Source organism: Chiloscyllium plagiosum, unplaced genomic scaffold, assembly GCF_037043375.1.
Source record: "Chiloscyllium plagiosum isolate Xiang-an unplaced genomic scaffold, Cpla_swu_hap1 HiC_scaffold_3, whole genome shotgun sequence".
NCBI classification, from domain to species: domain Eukaryota; kingdom Metazoa; phylum Chordata; class Chondrichthyes; order Orectolobiformes; family Hemiscylliidae; genus Chiloscyllium; species Chiloscyllium plagiosum.
Genome location: NW_028270141.1, coordinates 19,498,213 through 19,511,989, shown reverse-complemented (window position 1 = coordinate 19,511,989; position 13,777 = coordinate 19,498,213). Strand labels below are relative to the sequence as shown.

Sequence of the window (13,777 nt, the reverse complement as noted above, 5' to 3'; positions counted from 1 at the left end):
ATATTATCCTCGTCACCAATTCCTTAACAATCTGCAGCCACTGCCTTTATGCGCATGTGGCTGCTCGCAGCCTTGAAAATATATTTCCACACAAAGCTGAACTTCCAAACCCAGGTCCTCCCACTAATGTTGTCTACTTTCACACCTTACCTAAACCATCTGCTGTTAAAATCCTCATCTATCACTTCTCCAGTTTCAGATTTGACCATTCCATTACTTTTCCATTTTCTGCCCTTTGTAGGATTTGCAATTCGGAACTTTGCCTGTACCTTATTCTGTTGTAAGTGCTGCTCAACCACCCCTCCTGTCTTGTTTCTGAATGCCTCAGATTTCAAATTCCTAGCTTTCTTTAAATCATTTCATAGCCTTGCTTCTCTACATCAGTTATAACCAGAATTCTTTCAAACCTTGCACTTCGTTTCCTTTGGTTTCTTTTGCATTTCTTCTCCATGCCATTAATAGCCTTAAGGACCCTGTACTCTGAAGTTTTGTAGGAGAAAGTGAAGATTGTAGATGCTGGAGATGAGAGTCGAGAGGGCGGTGCTGGAAAAACACAGCTGGTCAGGCAGCAAAGTGTGCTTTTCCAGCACCACACTCTTGATTCTAATTATTTGCTTTTCCAGCACCACATTCTTGACTCTGAAACTTTGTCCTTAGCTCCGCCCCAACTGTTGACTTCTAAGTTGTCCCTTGATTCTTTGTTTCACCTTTTGGATGACTTTCATATGCCACTGCAAGTATTTGCTTTCTATAGTCTGCTTGCATCTCTGAAGTGTGCTGAGACTTTGCTTTTTGTTAAAGATGCTGATTAAACATGAGAGGTTTATTTTGTATATTTCTACCTTGTGTTATTCGCAGTGCTTAAATTAAATGATTTAAATTTAACAAGTCCAAATACACCGTTGACTTTTGCGAGAAACAGGTATACTCCTTTGGCACACGAGTTAAATCATAGAATTGTGGAAGCAGGCTGTTCGACCCAATGAGTCCACACCACCCCTCTGAAGAGCATCTCACACCCCTACATGGCTAATCCACCCAACCTACACATCCCTGGACACTGCAGAGCAATTTCCAATGGCCAATTCAGCTAATGTGCACATCTTTGGACTGTGGGAGGAAACTGGAGCACCCAAAGGAAACCCATGCAGACAGGAGAATGCGCAAACTCTAGACAGACAATTATCTGAGGGTGGAACCAAAGTCTGTTTCCTGATACTGTGAAGCAGCAGTGCTAACCACTGAGCCACTGTGCCACCTAGCTTCACTTTATCTAGTTTATTATCAAACTGTGTTGAGGAGATCATTTGTGGTATCAGACATGATCAATGACTGCTGGCAGTTCTCCTGTGCCACAGCATTTCCCTCCTCCACATAATGTAAATGTGGTCAGGTGATTTGTAAGCCATTTTGAACAATGTGGAAACACCTTTCAAGATGAGATATTTTCTTACGCGAGCATCTAAGGTATTTTCTCCATGTTTCCTGAAGTAGGGTCCAAAAAATGTGATTAGTCTCCTATTTAACAGTAAAATTACAATCATAGCATCAGTGGTGAAGCAAATTTTGGTATTGTTTTGCTTACTCACTATTGGCAGCAAGACAGGGTGTACTGAGTTCTTTGAAACCTAGAAAATCTCTGCTGGAAAATTATTAGGGGTGGGTGTGTGTATGTGTGTGTATATGAGGGTTAATCAGACATGGCTTAAAGGCGTACACCTAAAATGAGGTGTGGTCAAAGAATGTATTTCAGTAGACAATTACACTCTTAGCAGTTTCCTGATCCTGTTTGTAGAACTCTTTTCCATATGCAATGAAGGGTTCAGTCTTCTGAAGTTTTTGAGCTGCAGTGGGATTCTAAAAAGAGAAAACTGAGGGTGTAAATGTCTGATAAGGAAAGCTACTTAGCTTAAAATGATTCCTTTTGCAATAAAAATTGAAGTGTAAGCGAAAAGTAGAATAAGTACTGTATAGGTAGGAATCTGGGCAGACCTATTAAAATAAATTGAATTTAAAACAAAGATCTCTTTTTGGCATTTCAATTGAATTTTCCAGAACATGTTTAGAAAGATCTTAAATCCAGTGACTAATTACTCCAAACTTTCCCAAGCTTGTACAGAGCAGTTTTAGGTTTCTTTTATTTCTTCTTTCAGCTACAGTTTATTTCTCTGTTTTTTGCATCTTATTGTTTTCTGATCTATCCTGTCCTGTCCCTTGTCTGTAATGTGGTATAGAAGCATTGAAGCAACAAAAGATTAAAATGAACTACCAACCATATCACTTGACAGGACTCTGATACTCGAATTGCAGCCTACCCTAGTGCTATGTTGATATCCCATAGCTCCTTGCTGAATAAGAATTTGCATGTTATCTTTACTGAGAAATAGTGGCATTTGTGGCTGAGTTAGGGGCAATGGGAGACAAGGGTTTGGATAATGAGTAGAAGCAACAACACCAGGATCAGGTAATGGCTGTTTAGAGGAGTCAGTCATATCCGAGAAATGGTGGGAACGAGTGCTCATAGCACTACTGCGAGATTATTTTCTTGATTTTTGCTTACCAGAGTCTGTGCTTGAGCATCTTCATGTCAGCCTTTGTGGCACAAGGCTAAGTCAGTTGCTTTCAGGTGAGTGCCTGCAGCTTTATCAGTGAGTAGACAGCCGCACATGACTGAGGTGAGGTGAATGTTGTTAATGAAAAATGTTTGTCTCTGAAAAATACAACCTCCAGGTAGAAGCAGATATTCTGCTCCGATAGGCCCTGAAAAATGATGCACTAGTGCTCATTGAGAAAAGCTTCTGTATATTTCTACTGATGATAAAGCTGGGTTACCCATATGTGATTTCCTTTATATAAAAGCAGGTTGAATGTGAGATACTGAGCCACGTGAAAATTAGCATAGGATTCATAAGATTAGGGAGATGAATACTTGACTCAAAGACGAGTTGGATGGAGAGGAAGTTGTTAAGTGTGTACAAGAAAATTTTTTTAATTCAGTGTGTCGATGTACCTACAAGAAAAGGTGCAAAGCTTGACCTACTCTTGGGAAATAAGACAGGGCAGGTGATTGAGGTGTCAGTGGGGAAGTACTTTGGGGTCAGTGACCAAAACTCTGTTCGTTTTAAAACCATGATGGAAAAGGATAGACCAGTTCTAAAAGTTGAAGTTCTAAATTGGAGAAAGGCCAATTTTGACAGTATTAGATAAGAACTTTCAAACATTGATTGGGGGGCGGATGTTCGCAGGTAAAGGGAAAGCTGGAAAATGGGAAGCCTTCAAAAATGAGATAATGAGAGTCCAGAGACAGTATGTTCCTGTTAGAGTGAAGGGCAGTGCTGGTAGGTGTAGGGAATGCTGGATGACTAGAGAAATTGAGGTTTTAATCATGAATAAGGAGGAAGTATATATAATCTAGACAGCAGAAATTGAGTGATTCTCTAGAAGATAATATCTCTATGACTCTAAGAGTATAAAGCAGTCGGAGTATATTTTAAGAAGGATATCAAGAGGGCCAAAAAAGGGGACATGAGATAGCTTTGGCAAATAGGGTTAAGGAGAATTCAAAAGGATATTACAAATACATTAAGGACAAAAGGGTAACTAGGGAGAAAATAGGGCCCTTAAAGATTAGCAAGGCCAGCTGTGTGTGGAACTGCAGGAAATGGAGGAGATATGAAATGATAATTCTGCATCAAGGTTTACTGGGAAGAAGGATTTGGAAGATAGAGAATCGGGGGTTTAAATTGTGACATCTTGAAAGATATTATTAGGGAGGAGGAGGCGCTGAATATCTGAAAACACATAAAAGTGGATAAATCCCCAAGACCTGACCAGGTGTACCCTAGAACTCTGTGGGAAGTGAGAGAAGTGATTGCTGGGCCGCTTACTAAGATATTTGTATCAGCGATACTCACAGATGAGGTGCCGGAAGACTGGAAGTTGGCTAACATGGTGCCACTATTTAAGAAAGATGGTAAGGAAAAGCCAAGGAACTATAGACCAGTGAGCCTGATATCAGTGGTGGGCAAGGTGTTGGATGGAATCCTGACAGACAGGATTTATATGTATTTGGAAAGGAAAGAACTGATTAGGGATAGTCAACTTTGCTTTGTGCATGGGAAATTGTATCTCACGAGTTTTTTTGAAGAAGTAACAAAGAAGATTGAGGATAGAGTAATGGATGTGATCTGTATGGATTTCAGTAAGGTGTTCAACAAGGTTCCTCATGATAGCCTGGTTTGCAAAGTTAGGTCACAGGGAATAGAGGGAGAAATAGCCATTTGGATACAGAACTGGCTCAAAGGTAGAAGACAGAGGTTGGTGGTGGAGGGTTGCTTTTCAGACTGGAGGCCTGTGATCAGTGGTGTACCATAAGAATTGATGCTCGGTCCACTGCTTTTCACCATTTATATAAATGATTTGGATATGAACATCAGAGGTATAGTTAATACGTTTGCAGATGACACCAAAATTGGAGGTGTAGTGGTCAGTGAAGAAGGTTACCTCAGAGTATAACGGGCTCTTGATCAGATGGGCCAATGGGCTGAGGAGTGGCAGATGGAGTTTAATTTAGATAAATGTTTAATTTAGATAAAGGTCAAATCAGGGCAGGACTTACATACTTAATGATAACATTCTGGGCAGTGTTGCTGAACAAAGAGACCTTGGATTGCAGATTCATAGTTCCTTGAAAATGGAGTCACAGGTAGATAGGATCGTGAAGAAGCTGTTTGGTATGCTTGCCTTTATTGGTCAGAGTATAGGAGTTGGGAGGTCATGTTGTGGCTATACAGGACACTGGTTAAGCCACTATTGGAAACTGCGTGCAATTATGGTCTCCCTGCTATAGGAAGGATGTTATGGAACTTGAAAGGGTCCAGAAAAGATTTACAAGGATGTTGCCAGGGTTGGAGGGTTTGGGGTTATTTTAACTGGAGCTTCAGAGGCTGAGGGGTGACCTTATAGGGGTTTATAAAATCCTGTAAATAGACAAATGGGTAAATAGACATGGCCCAAACTAGAGGGCATAGGTTTACGGTGAGAGGTGAAAGATTTAAAACAGACCTAAGGAGCAACGTTTTCACGCAGAGAGTGGTGCGTTTGTGGAATGAGCTGCCAGACAAAGTGATGGAGGCTGGTACAATTACAACATTTAAAAGGCATCTGGATGGGTACATGAATAGAAAGGGTTTAGAGAGATAAGAGTCAAATGCTGGCAAATGCAACAAGATTTATTTAGGATATCTGGTCGGCATGAACAAATTGGACTGAAGGGTCTGTTTCTGTGCTGTACATCTTTATGACTCTATAACCAGTGTGAGAGAAATGGGCTTGGATTCATGAGGCACTGAACACAGCATTGGGGAAATTGTGAAATGTCCTGCAGCAAGAAGATTTGAAACTATGGGGTTCAGATGTATAATTCTTTCAAATTTGCTTTACAAGTAGACAGAGTGGTTAAGAAGGCGTTTAGTATGCTTGCCTTCATTGCCCAGACCTGTAAGTATAAGAGTTGGAAAGTCATGTTGAGGTCATTGGTGAGGCTTCTTCTGGAATACGGTGTGCAGTTCTGTTTGATCTGCCATAGCAGGTATATTATCAAATTGGAGAGGGTTCAGAAAAGATTTCCCAGGATGTTGGCAGGAATGGAGGGATTGATTTATAAAAATAACCCTTCGGTCCAACCAGTCAATACTGAACATAATCCCAAACCAAACCTGCCTGGTATGCCTGCTCCTGGCCAATATTACTCCAAACCTTTCCCATTTATATACTTATCCAAATGTCTTTCAAATGCTGTAATTGTACCCACACTCACCACTTCCTCAAGAGGTTCATTCCATGAGTGAACCACCCTCTGTGTAAAATCCTTGTACCTCATGCCTTTTTTTAAAAAATCTCTCTCCTCTCACCTTAAAAGTGTGTCCCCTTGTCTTGAAATCTCTCATCCTATGGAAAAGACAACTCCATGAACTCCATCTATACCCCTCATTATTTTGTAAACTTTCTAAGGTCACATCTCAACCTCCTACATTCCAGTGAAAAACGTCTCGGCCTATCCAACCTTTCTTTATAACTCAAACCTTTCACACCCGGCAACATCTTGGTAAATCTCTTCTGAATCCTCTTGAGCTTGATAACATCCTTCCTAGGAGATTGAGGGATGATCTTATAGAGGTTTATAAAATCATGAGGGGCATAGATCAGGTGTATAGCAAGGGGTAGTTCAAGATGGGGTAGTTCAAAACGAGGGGGCATTTTTTTTAAGGTGAGAGGGGAAAATTTTGAAATGGACACAAGAGGCAATGTCTTTACACAGAAAAGTAATTTATATGTGGAATGAGGAATGTGGAATGTGTGTGGTATGTGGAATGCCAGAGGAAGTGGTGGATGCTGTTACAGTTGGAGCGTTTAAAAGATATTTGGATAAGTACATGAATAAGAAAGGTTTGGAGAGTTATGGGCCAAACACAGGCAGGTGAGACTAGTTTAGTTTGGGAACATGTATGGACCGAAGGGTCTGTGTCCATGTTATATGACTCTATGACTATACTTTTGACAGGAATGAAATCATGAAGCTAAGTGGCCAATTAAGATTGAGAGAAAAAGAAGATGCAGAATTTTAAACAGTTATTTTTCAGGAATGACATGGAGAGTAATTCTCAGTGTTTGTTGATAAAAATGAATCAAATGTGAGTAAGCAGTTAATGAAAGGAGATTGATATAATTCCAATGTATTGGGTTATTTTAAGTGGATGGAAGAAGATAGATTTTATAGTGGGTAAATACAGGAAACAGTGTAATATTAGTCCAGAGGATTATCTTGGGAGTCTAAATGTTGAACTCAGAAGTGTGATTACATGCTTTAGTGAGTACAATAAAAAACATGATTCAGGACTATGGTATGACTAGTTTCGCAGAAATGGTGGACCCAGATTAGTTTACTCTGACTGAATTTTCAGAGTTGGAGAGCTAGAAAATATAACAAGTTTGACACAAAACTGGAAACTAAGCAAGGTTTTTCTACCCTCACACACGAGGAAATGTGAAACAGACTCCCAGCATGAACTTATTTTATATAATCTTAACAAATATCTGGTATGAGACATGACTAACCTTTTTGAAATAGATCCCAATACAGATGCTCAAATGTTCTGCAGAATATGATTCTTGCTTTGTGGTGGTCAAGGTTACTGTCGTAGCCAGGGTATTAGATTGTTTTCATACTATGCATTTTGATTTTCAGTCTATATAGTGGAGTCAGCTGTTGAATAGAATTGTTATTTCAGAGGCTTCCCTGAGGAGGTTGTGTGGATGGATCCATCATGATTCGTTAAATGAATGGGCACACTCTGCTAAATAGTGTTCATTACTCATCGACTTTCAGCTTTTATTGCTTTCTATTCTCCAATTATAAATTTCTTAGTCTCATGCCTCATACAGTTCAGCTTTGCTCCTGCGGAAGTAATCATTTGATTTAGTGCAATAGGTCAACAATTTCTGGAGATTTTATTCCACACTGAGGTGAGATTCTGGACATTTCTAATGTTCAGTTAATCATTGCTGCTTCAGGGAGATTGAGAAATAACACTTTGTTATTGAAAATCCATGGCTCTTAAAATTAGATCCTTACAATAAACTGTCAAAGATTGATTGATTACTTTCATTGATACTTGAAAAAGGAATTGGGTTTGAGGGCCTTGACTTAAAGTGGAAAATGTTTGGACTGATGACCTATCCTGCTGTTAAAAATCACACAACACTAGGTTATAGTCCAACAGGTTTAATTGGAAGCACTAGCTTTCAGAGCGCCACTCCATCATCGTCCACCTGATGAAGGAGCATCACCCCGAAAGCTAGTGCTTCCAATTAAACCTGTTGGACTATAACCTGGTGTTGTGTGATTTTTAACTTTGTACACCCCAGTCCAACACTGGCATCTCCAAATCATGACTATCCTGCTGTGTTTTTGAGTTGTCGTTTCCCCCTTACAGTTGAACAGAAATTTTCATACGTTCTGGTGTAATAAAACATTGTTAAATTCAGAAGTAAGGTGCATTAAAGTAATGGTTATTAAGACTTTCCATGATGTACATGAGGCTGAATATTCTACAGAGAGTAACACACCTCCTGATTCCTCAAAGATTTGACCAAAAAATGACATATACCAAATGACCCAAATGACTGTTTTTGAAACTAGGGATTTGAGAGTAATAGAATCATGTGGATGATCTGATGACAGTCTGTGAAAACAGTTTAGTTCCAGAGAGCTGACATGTGGCTCCTGTTGTAACTAGAGGTTTTGTTTGTATATTGTGACACTTTGAAATTGTCTCTTGTCTTCGAAAAATTCCTGAAAAATAAAGAACTTGCATTTTACTTCGTTTTGCTCCTACTTTGCAGGATGACCTTGAGTAGTTTTGATGTATTGAAACTGTGAAAATTAATTTGCCCCTCCCTGTCTTTGAATAATGAGAAGGGATCTTTTGCATTTGTAAGAATTAATGTAATTTTTAAAAATGCTAACACTCTTGACAATGAAATGTCAACTTAAATGATGTATTCACATGCAGTGTTCTTAGCCAAACTATCTACAGCTGCCACAATGACCTTCCCTCCATTAACATGGATAGGATAAATAGACAAAGTCTTTTCCCTGAGGTGGGGAATCCAGAACTAGAGGGCATAGGTTTAGGGTGAGAGAGGAAAGATATTAAAGAGATCTAAGGGTCAATTTTTTCATGCAGAAGGTGGTACGTGTATGGAATGAGCTGCCAGAGGGAGTGGTGGAGGCTGGTACATTTGCAACATTTAAAAGGCATCTGGATGGGTATATGAATAGGAAGGGTTTGGAGGGATATTGACCAGATGCTGGCAGGTGGGGTAGGTTGGTTTGGGATATCTAGTCGCCATGGGCAAGTTGGACCGAAGGGTCTGTTTCCGTGCTGTACGTCTCTATGACGTGATTATGAAAGGTCAAAAGTGTGGATGTTTTCTTGTGGTTGCACTGTGAATGCTCAGATGCTGAAATAGCACATGTTCAATGCAACAAGACTTGGACAAACATTAAAGGTTGGATGGATATGTGGCAAAGAATATTTGTGATGGAAATGTGTTGCTGGAAAAGCGCAGCAGGTCAGGCAGCATCTAGGGAACAGGAGAATCGACGTTTCGGGCATTAGCCCTTCTTCAGGAATGAGGAAAGTTGGTCCAGCAGGCTAAGATAAAAGATAGGGAGGAGGGACTTGGGGGAGGGGCGTCGGAAATGTGATAGGTGGAAAGAGGTCAAGGTGAGGGTGATAGGTCAGACTGGGGTGGGGGCGGAGAGGTCGGGAAGAAGATTGCAGGTTAGGAAGGCGGTGCTGAATTTGATGGATTTGACTGAGACAGGCTGGGGGGAGGGGAAATGAGGAAACTGTGAAATCCGAGTTCATCCCTTGTGGTTGGAGGGTTCCTAGCCGGAAGATGAGGCGTTCTTCCTCCAACCGTCGTGTTGTTGTGGTCTGACGATGGAGGATCCAAAGACCTGCATATCCTTGGTGGAGTGGGAGGGGGAATTGAATTGTTAACATTTCAATTCCCCCTCCCACTCCACCATGGATATGCAGGTCTTTGGACTCCTCCATCGTCAGACCACAGCGAAACGACGGTTGGAGGAAGAACGGTGGGCGGGACGGTGGCACAGTGGTTAGCACTGCTGCCTCACAGCGCCTGAGACCCGGGTTCAATTCCCGCCTCAGGCGACTGACTGTGTGGAGTTTGCACGTTCTCCCCGTGTCTGCGTGGGTTTCCTCCGGGTGCTCCGGTTTCCTCCCACAGTCCAAAGATGTGCAGGGTCAGGTGAATTGGCCATGCTAAATTGCCCGTAGTGTTAGGTAAGGGGTAAATGTAGGGGTATGGGTGGGTTTCGCTTCGGCGGGTCGGTGTGGACTTGTTGGGCCGAAGGGCCTGTTTCCACACTGTAATGTAATGTAATGTAATGTAAACGCCTCATCTTCCGGCTAGGAACCCTCCAACCACAAGGGATGAACTCGGATTTCACCAGTTTCCTCATTTCCCCTCCCCCCAGCCTGTCTCCGTCAAATCCATCAAATTCAGCACCGCCTTCCTAACCTGCAATCTTCTTCCCGACCTCTCCGCCCCCACCCCAGTCTGACCTATCACCCTCACCTTGACCTCTTTCCACCTATCACATTTCCGACGCCCCTCCCCCAAGTCCCTCCTCCCTATCTTTTATCTTAGCCTGCTGGACCAACTTTCCTCATTCCTGAAGAAGGGCTAATGCCCGAAACGTCGATTCTCCTGTTCCCTAGATGCTGCCTGACCTGCTGCGCTTTTCCAGCAACACATTTCCATCTCTGATCTCCAGCATCTGCAGACCTCACTTTCTCCTCAAAGAATATTTGTGTCAATGATCATCAATGGTAGGCAATGATCATCTCCAACAAGAAAGCATCTAATCAGAGATTTGACCAAAAAAGTGAGTTGCCTACTCTGAACATCCTAGGGATATCTTTTTACGTCAAGGTGGTGGTGATGGGGCAATTACCTGAACTGGACCAGTCACACATTATGGATACAGGAACAGATTAGGGGTTGAATATTCTGCAGTAAATAACTCAGCTTCTGACCAATCAAAGCTTTTTCGGCATCTGTAAGTCACCGGTCTGGAATGTGTGGAATAGTTCCTCACTTACCTAGATAAGTGTGGCTCCAATATGCTTTGCACTGACCAAGACAAAGCAGTCTGTTTGATTGACACCTCATCTACTGCCTTCCATCACTGGTGAAAATTAATTGGTGTGTACCATCTATAAAGTGTGCTGAAGTTACTCGTTAAAGCTTTTTTGACAGTGCCTTCCAAATTCGTGACTCCTTCTGCTGAGAAATATAAGGATTTCAGGTGCATGGGAATGCCACCATCCTGCCACTGTCCCTCCAAGCCCCACACAATCCTGCCTTGAAACTATATCATTTTTCCTTCACTGTCACTGGGTGAAAACCCAAGGCTTCCCTCCATATTAGCACGGAGGAGAACTGGCACCACATGGACTGCAGTCAGTCAAAAGGTGTCCCATCACCACCACCTTGACGTAAATAGATATGATCAATAAATACTGGATTTGCCAGTGGTACGCACACCTAATGAATGAACAAACATCAACTTTTCTGGAATGGGACTTAATCTTCAGAACCGGTAACAGAAATATAGATAGCCAAACTTGACATCAATATTAGAGCTTAAAAATGTGTTGCTGGAAAAGCGCAGCATGTCAGGCAGCATCAAAGGAACAGGAGAATCGACGTTTCGGGCATAAGTCCTTCTTCAGGAATCAGGACTTCTGCGAATCCTCTTGCAAGGATGCCTTCCTTGAAGAAGCTCTCCTCCTCCCTCTACAAGGATCTCAGTGAGTCCCTCTCTCACTGCACCCCCCAGGTAATCTCCTCTGCCCTGAAGCTCTTCAGCCACGTACTCAGAAGGGCTTATGCCCGAAACGTCGATTCTCCTGTTCCTTTGATGCTGCCTGACCTGCTGCGCTTTTCCAGCAACACATTTTTAAGCTCTGATCTCCAACATCTGCAGTCCTCACTTTCTCCTAGTTGACATTAATATTAACCACATAACACCAGGTTATAGTCCAACAGGTTTATCTGAAAGTACAAGCTTTCAGAATGCTGCTCCTTCAGCTGGTGCGGTGCTCCAAAAGCTAGTGCTTCCAAATAAACCTGTTGGACTACAACCTGGTGTTGTGTGATTTTTAACTTTGTCCACCGCAATCCAACACCGGCACCTCTACATCATCAATATTAATATAACTGTCAATGGGAAAAATACACAAATGTAAAATATATAAAGAAACATTGTGAGTGGATGTGGAAGAAACTGGCTTAATGGATTATAACCTTTTTTTTTTGTTCTTTGTTCTCTTGTAAAATACTTTGTGGCATTTGGAAATGATCTAGTTTTCAAATGGATACTTCTGGGCAAAGAATAGAGGTGTAATTTCCTGAACTGAACAGAACTGGATGAAAGCAGGATGGTCTGTAATGCATTATGCCATTGTCCTGTTGAGGCTAGCACTGTGACGTATGTGGACACGACTCTTCCACTACATGTTGTGAATATTTATAAACTGAATATGTTTTCTGTCCCAACTGTGAATCACTGTGAGATTTTGATGCAGACCTCCAGAATATGTTGGATGTTGTTTTTGATTTTCTCTTTGGCAATCAAAGGACAATCGCAAGGAGAACTTGGTTTCATGTTTAAAGGCAGATAGGCCAAAAAACACGAATGAGAACTGTCGACCTGCAAGAGTGATCTTTAAGTGTCAAAGCTAAGGAGCTTTTTGAATAGTTTCAGTCAATAGATGCTTCAGGAACAATTCAGACACACCCTCTTATTATACATACATTGAATTGAATGAGTTAGAATGAGTGTATAAAAACGAGGTAATGACACTGAGGTGTGTGTCACTGTGTGCATTTACTATTCGATGTAAAGATTAAGTCATATATCTGGCACATAAGGGTATTCCCGATTGAGACTATGGAAAGGGCAAAAACCCACTAAGAAATCCTTGCTGAGTAGAGATGTCCAAGTTGTATGCTACATGAAAAACAGTATACTCAAGAAATCTGGTGTACTTGTCATATCTTCTGAGTGACTCGAAGTGATCCTGTGCGCTGAGGACAGAATTAAAGAATTACAATTAAATCTGATAGAATCTTATAAGCTACTGTTGTCAAACCAGTTTAGCAACGACAAACTACTATTTGGAACCAAGTCCAAGACTACAGATGTTGCAATTTTTTTGAAAGAGCTTGGCTAATTTGTTTATCTGGTCACCAATGAACACATTTCTCTGTTTCTAAGTTTTATGACCCAGGTATAGAATTTTAATTAAAAAAAATACCCTTGGCTTTCAAAGAGGTTTTTCATTAGTTTTCTGCCCATCTCTTTGCAGCAAGAGAGCAGTTTTGGTGCTACAGAATGAGCAGCTTTATCCTCAGAGGCGCTCATATACCAGTGAAGATGAGGCTTGGAAATCCTTCCTAGAAAATCCTCTGACTGCTGCCACCAAGGCCATGATGAGCATCAATGGAGATGATGATAGTGCTGCAGCTTTGGGTTTACTGTATGATTATTACAAGGTATGTAATCCCAGCAGATGAAATCCACAATTCTGAGAGTCTCCCAGATATCACATCTGAATCTTAAAGTTAAAAATCACACAACACCAGGTTATAGTCCAACAGGTTTAATTGGAAGCACACTAGCTTTCGGAGCGTCGTTCCGAAAGCTAGTGTGCTTCCAATTAAACCTGTTGGACTATAACCTGGTGTTGTGTGATTTTTAACTTTGTACACCCCAGTCCAACACTGGCATCTCCAAATCCTGAATCTTAAAAGATGCTTAAGAGCGGTACACAGGATTGGTTAGATTCTAATTCACTTTGTGCTGAAACAAAAGAATGTTGCTTACCTTGTGAGTTTCCCTTTCTGTGATATTCACCATGTCTCAAAACTGGTTCTGAAATAATTCTGCGGATATGAGTGAGGGAGTATAAATGCAGTTGTCTGACGTCCTTACTGTATTTTTACAGAAATGATAGGATGAAAGTGAAGTTGATTTGAGCCACGTGGGAAGAGAATTGTTGTTCAACTTAAGTTTATTAAAGAAGGACATAACACGGGTTGACAATTGAGATCTTTGCGCAAACTGGCTAAAACCACCCTGACTTGAGTTGCTGACGATCACTGTACATTGCAATAC

General features: G+C 41.3%; 1 protein-coding gene across 3 annotated transcripts in view; it reads left to right on the top strand.

Moving 5' to 3' along the window:
• Positions 1-13,777, top strand: part of LOC122541331 (grainyhead-like protein 1 homolog) — a 122,740-nt gene that overhangs the window by 12,938 nt on the left and 96,025 nt on the right. For all 3 annotated transcript variants that reach the window (XM_043678020.2, XM_043678014.2, XM_043678006.2), the window contains exon 2: positions 12,969-13,155. In XM_043678020.2, coding sequence (XP_043533955.2) covers positions 12,969-13,155 — 187 coding nt within the window. The remainder of the gene's footprint in view (positions 1-12,968; positions 13,156-13,777) is intronic.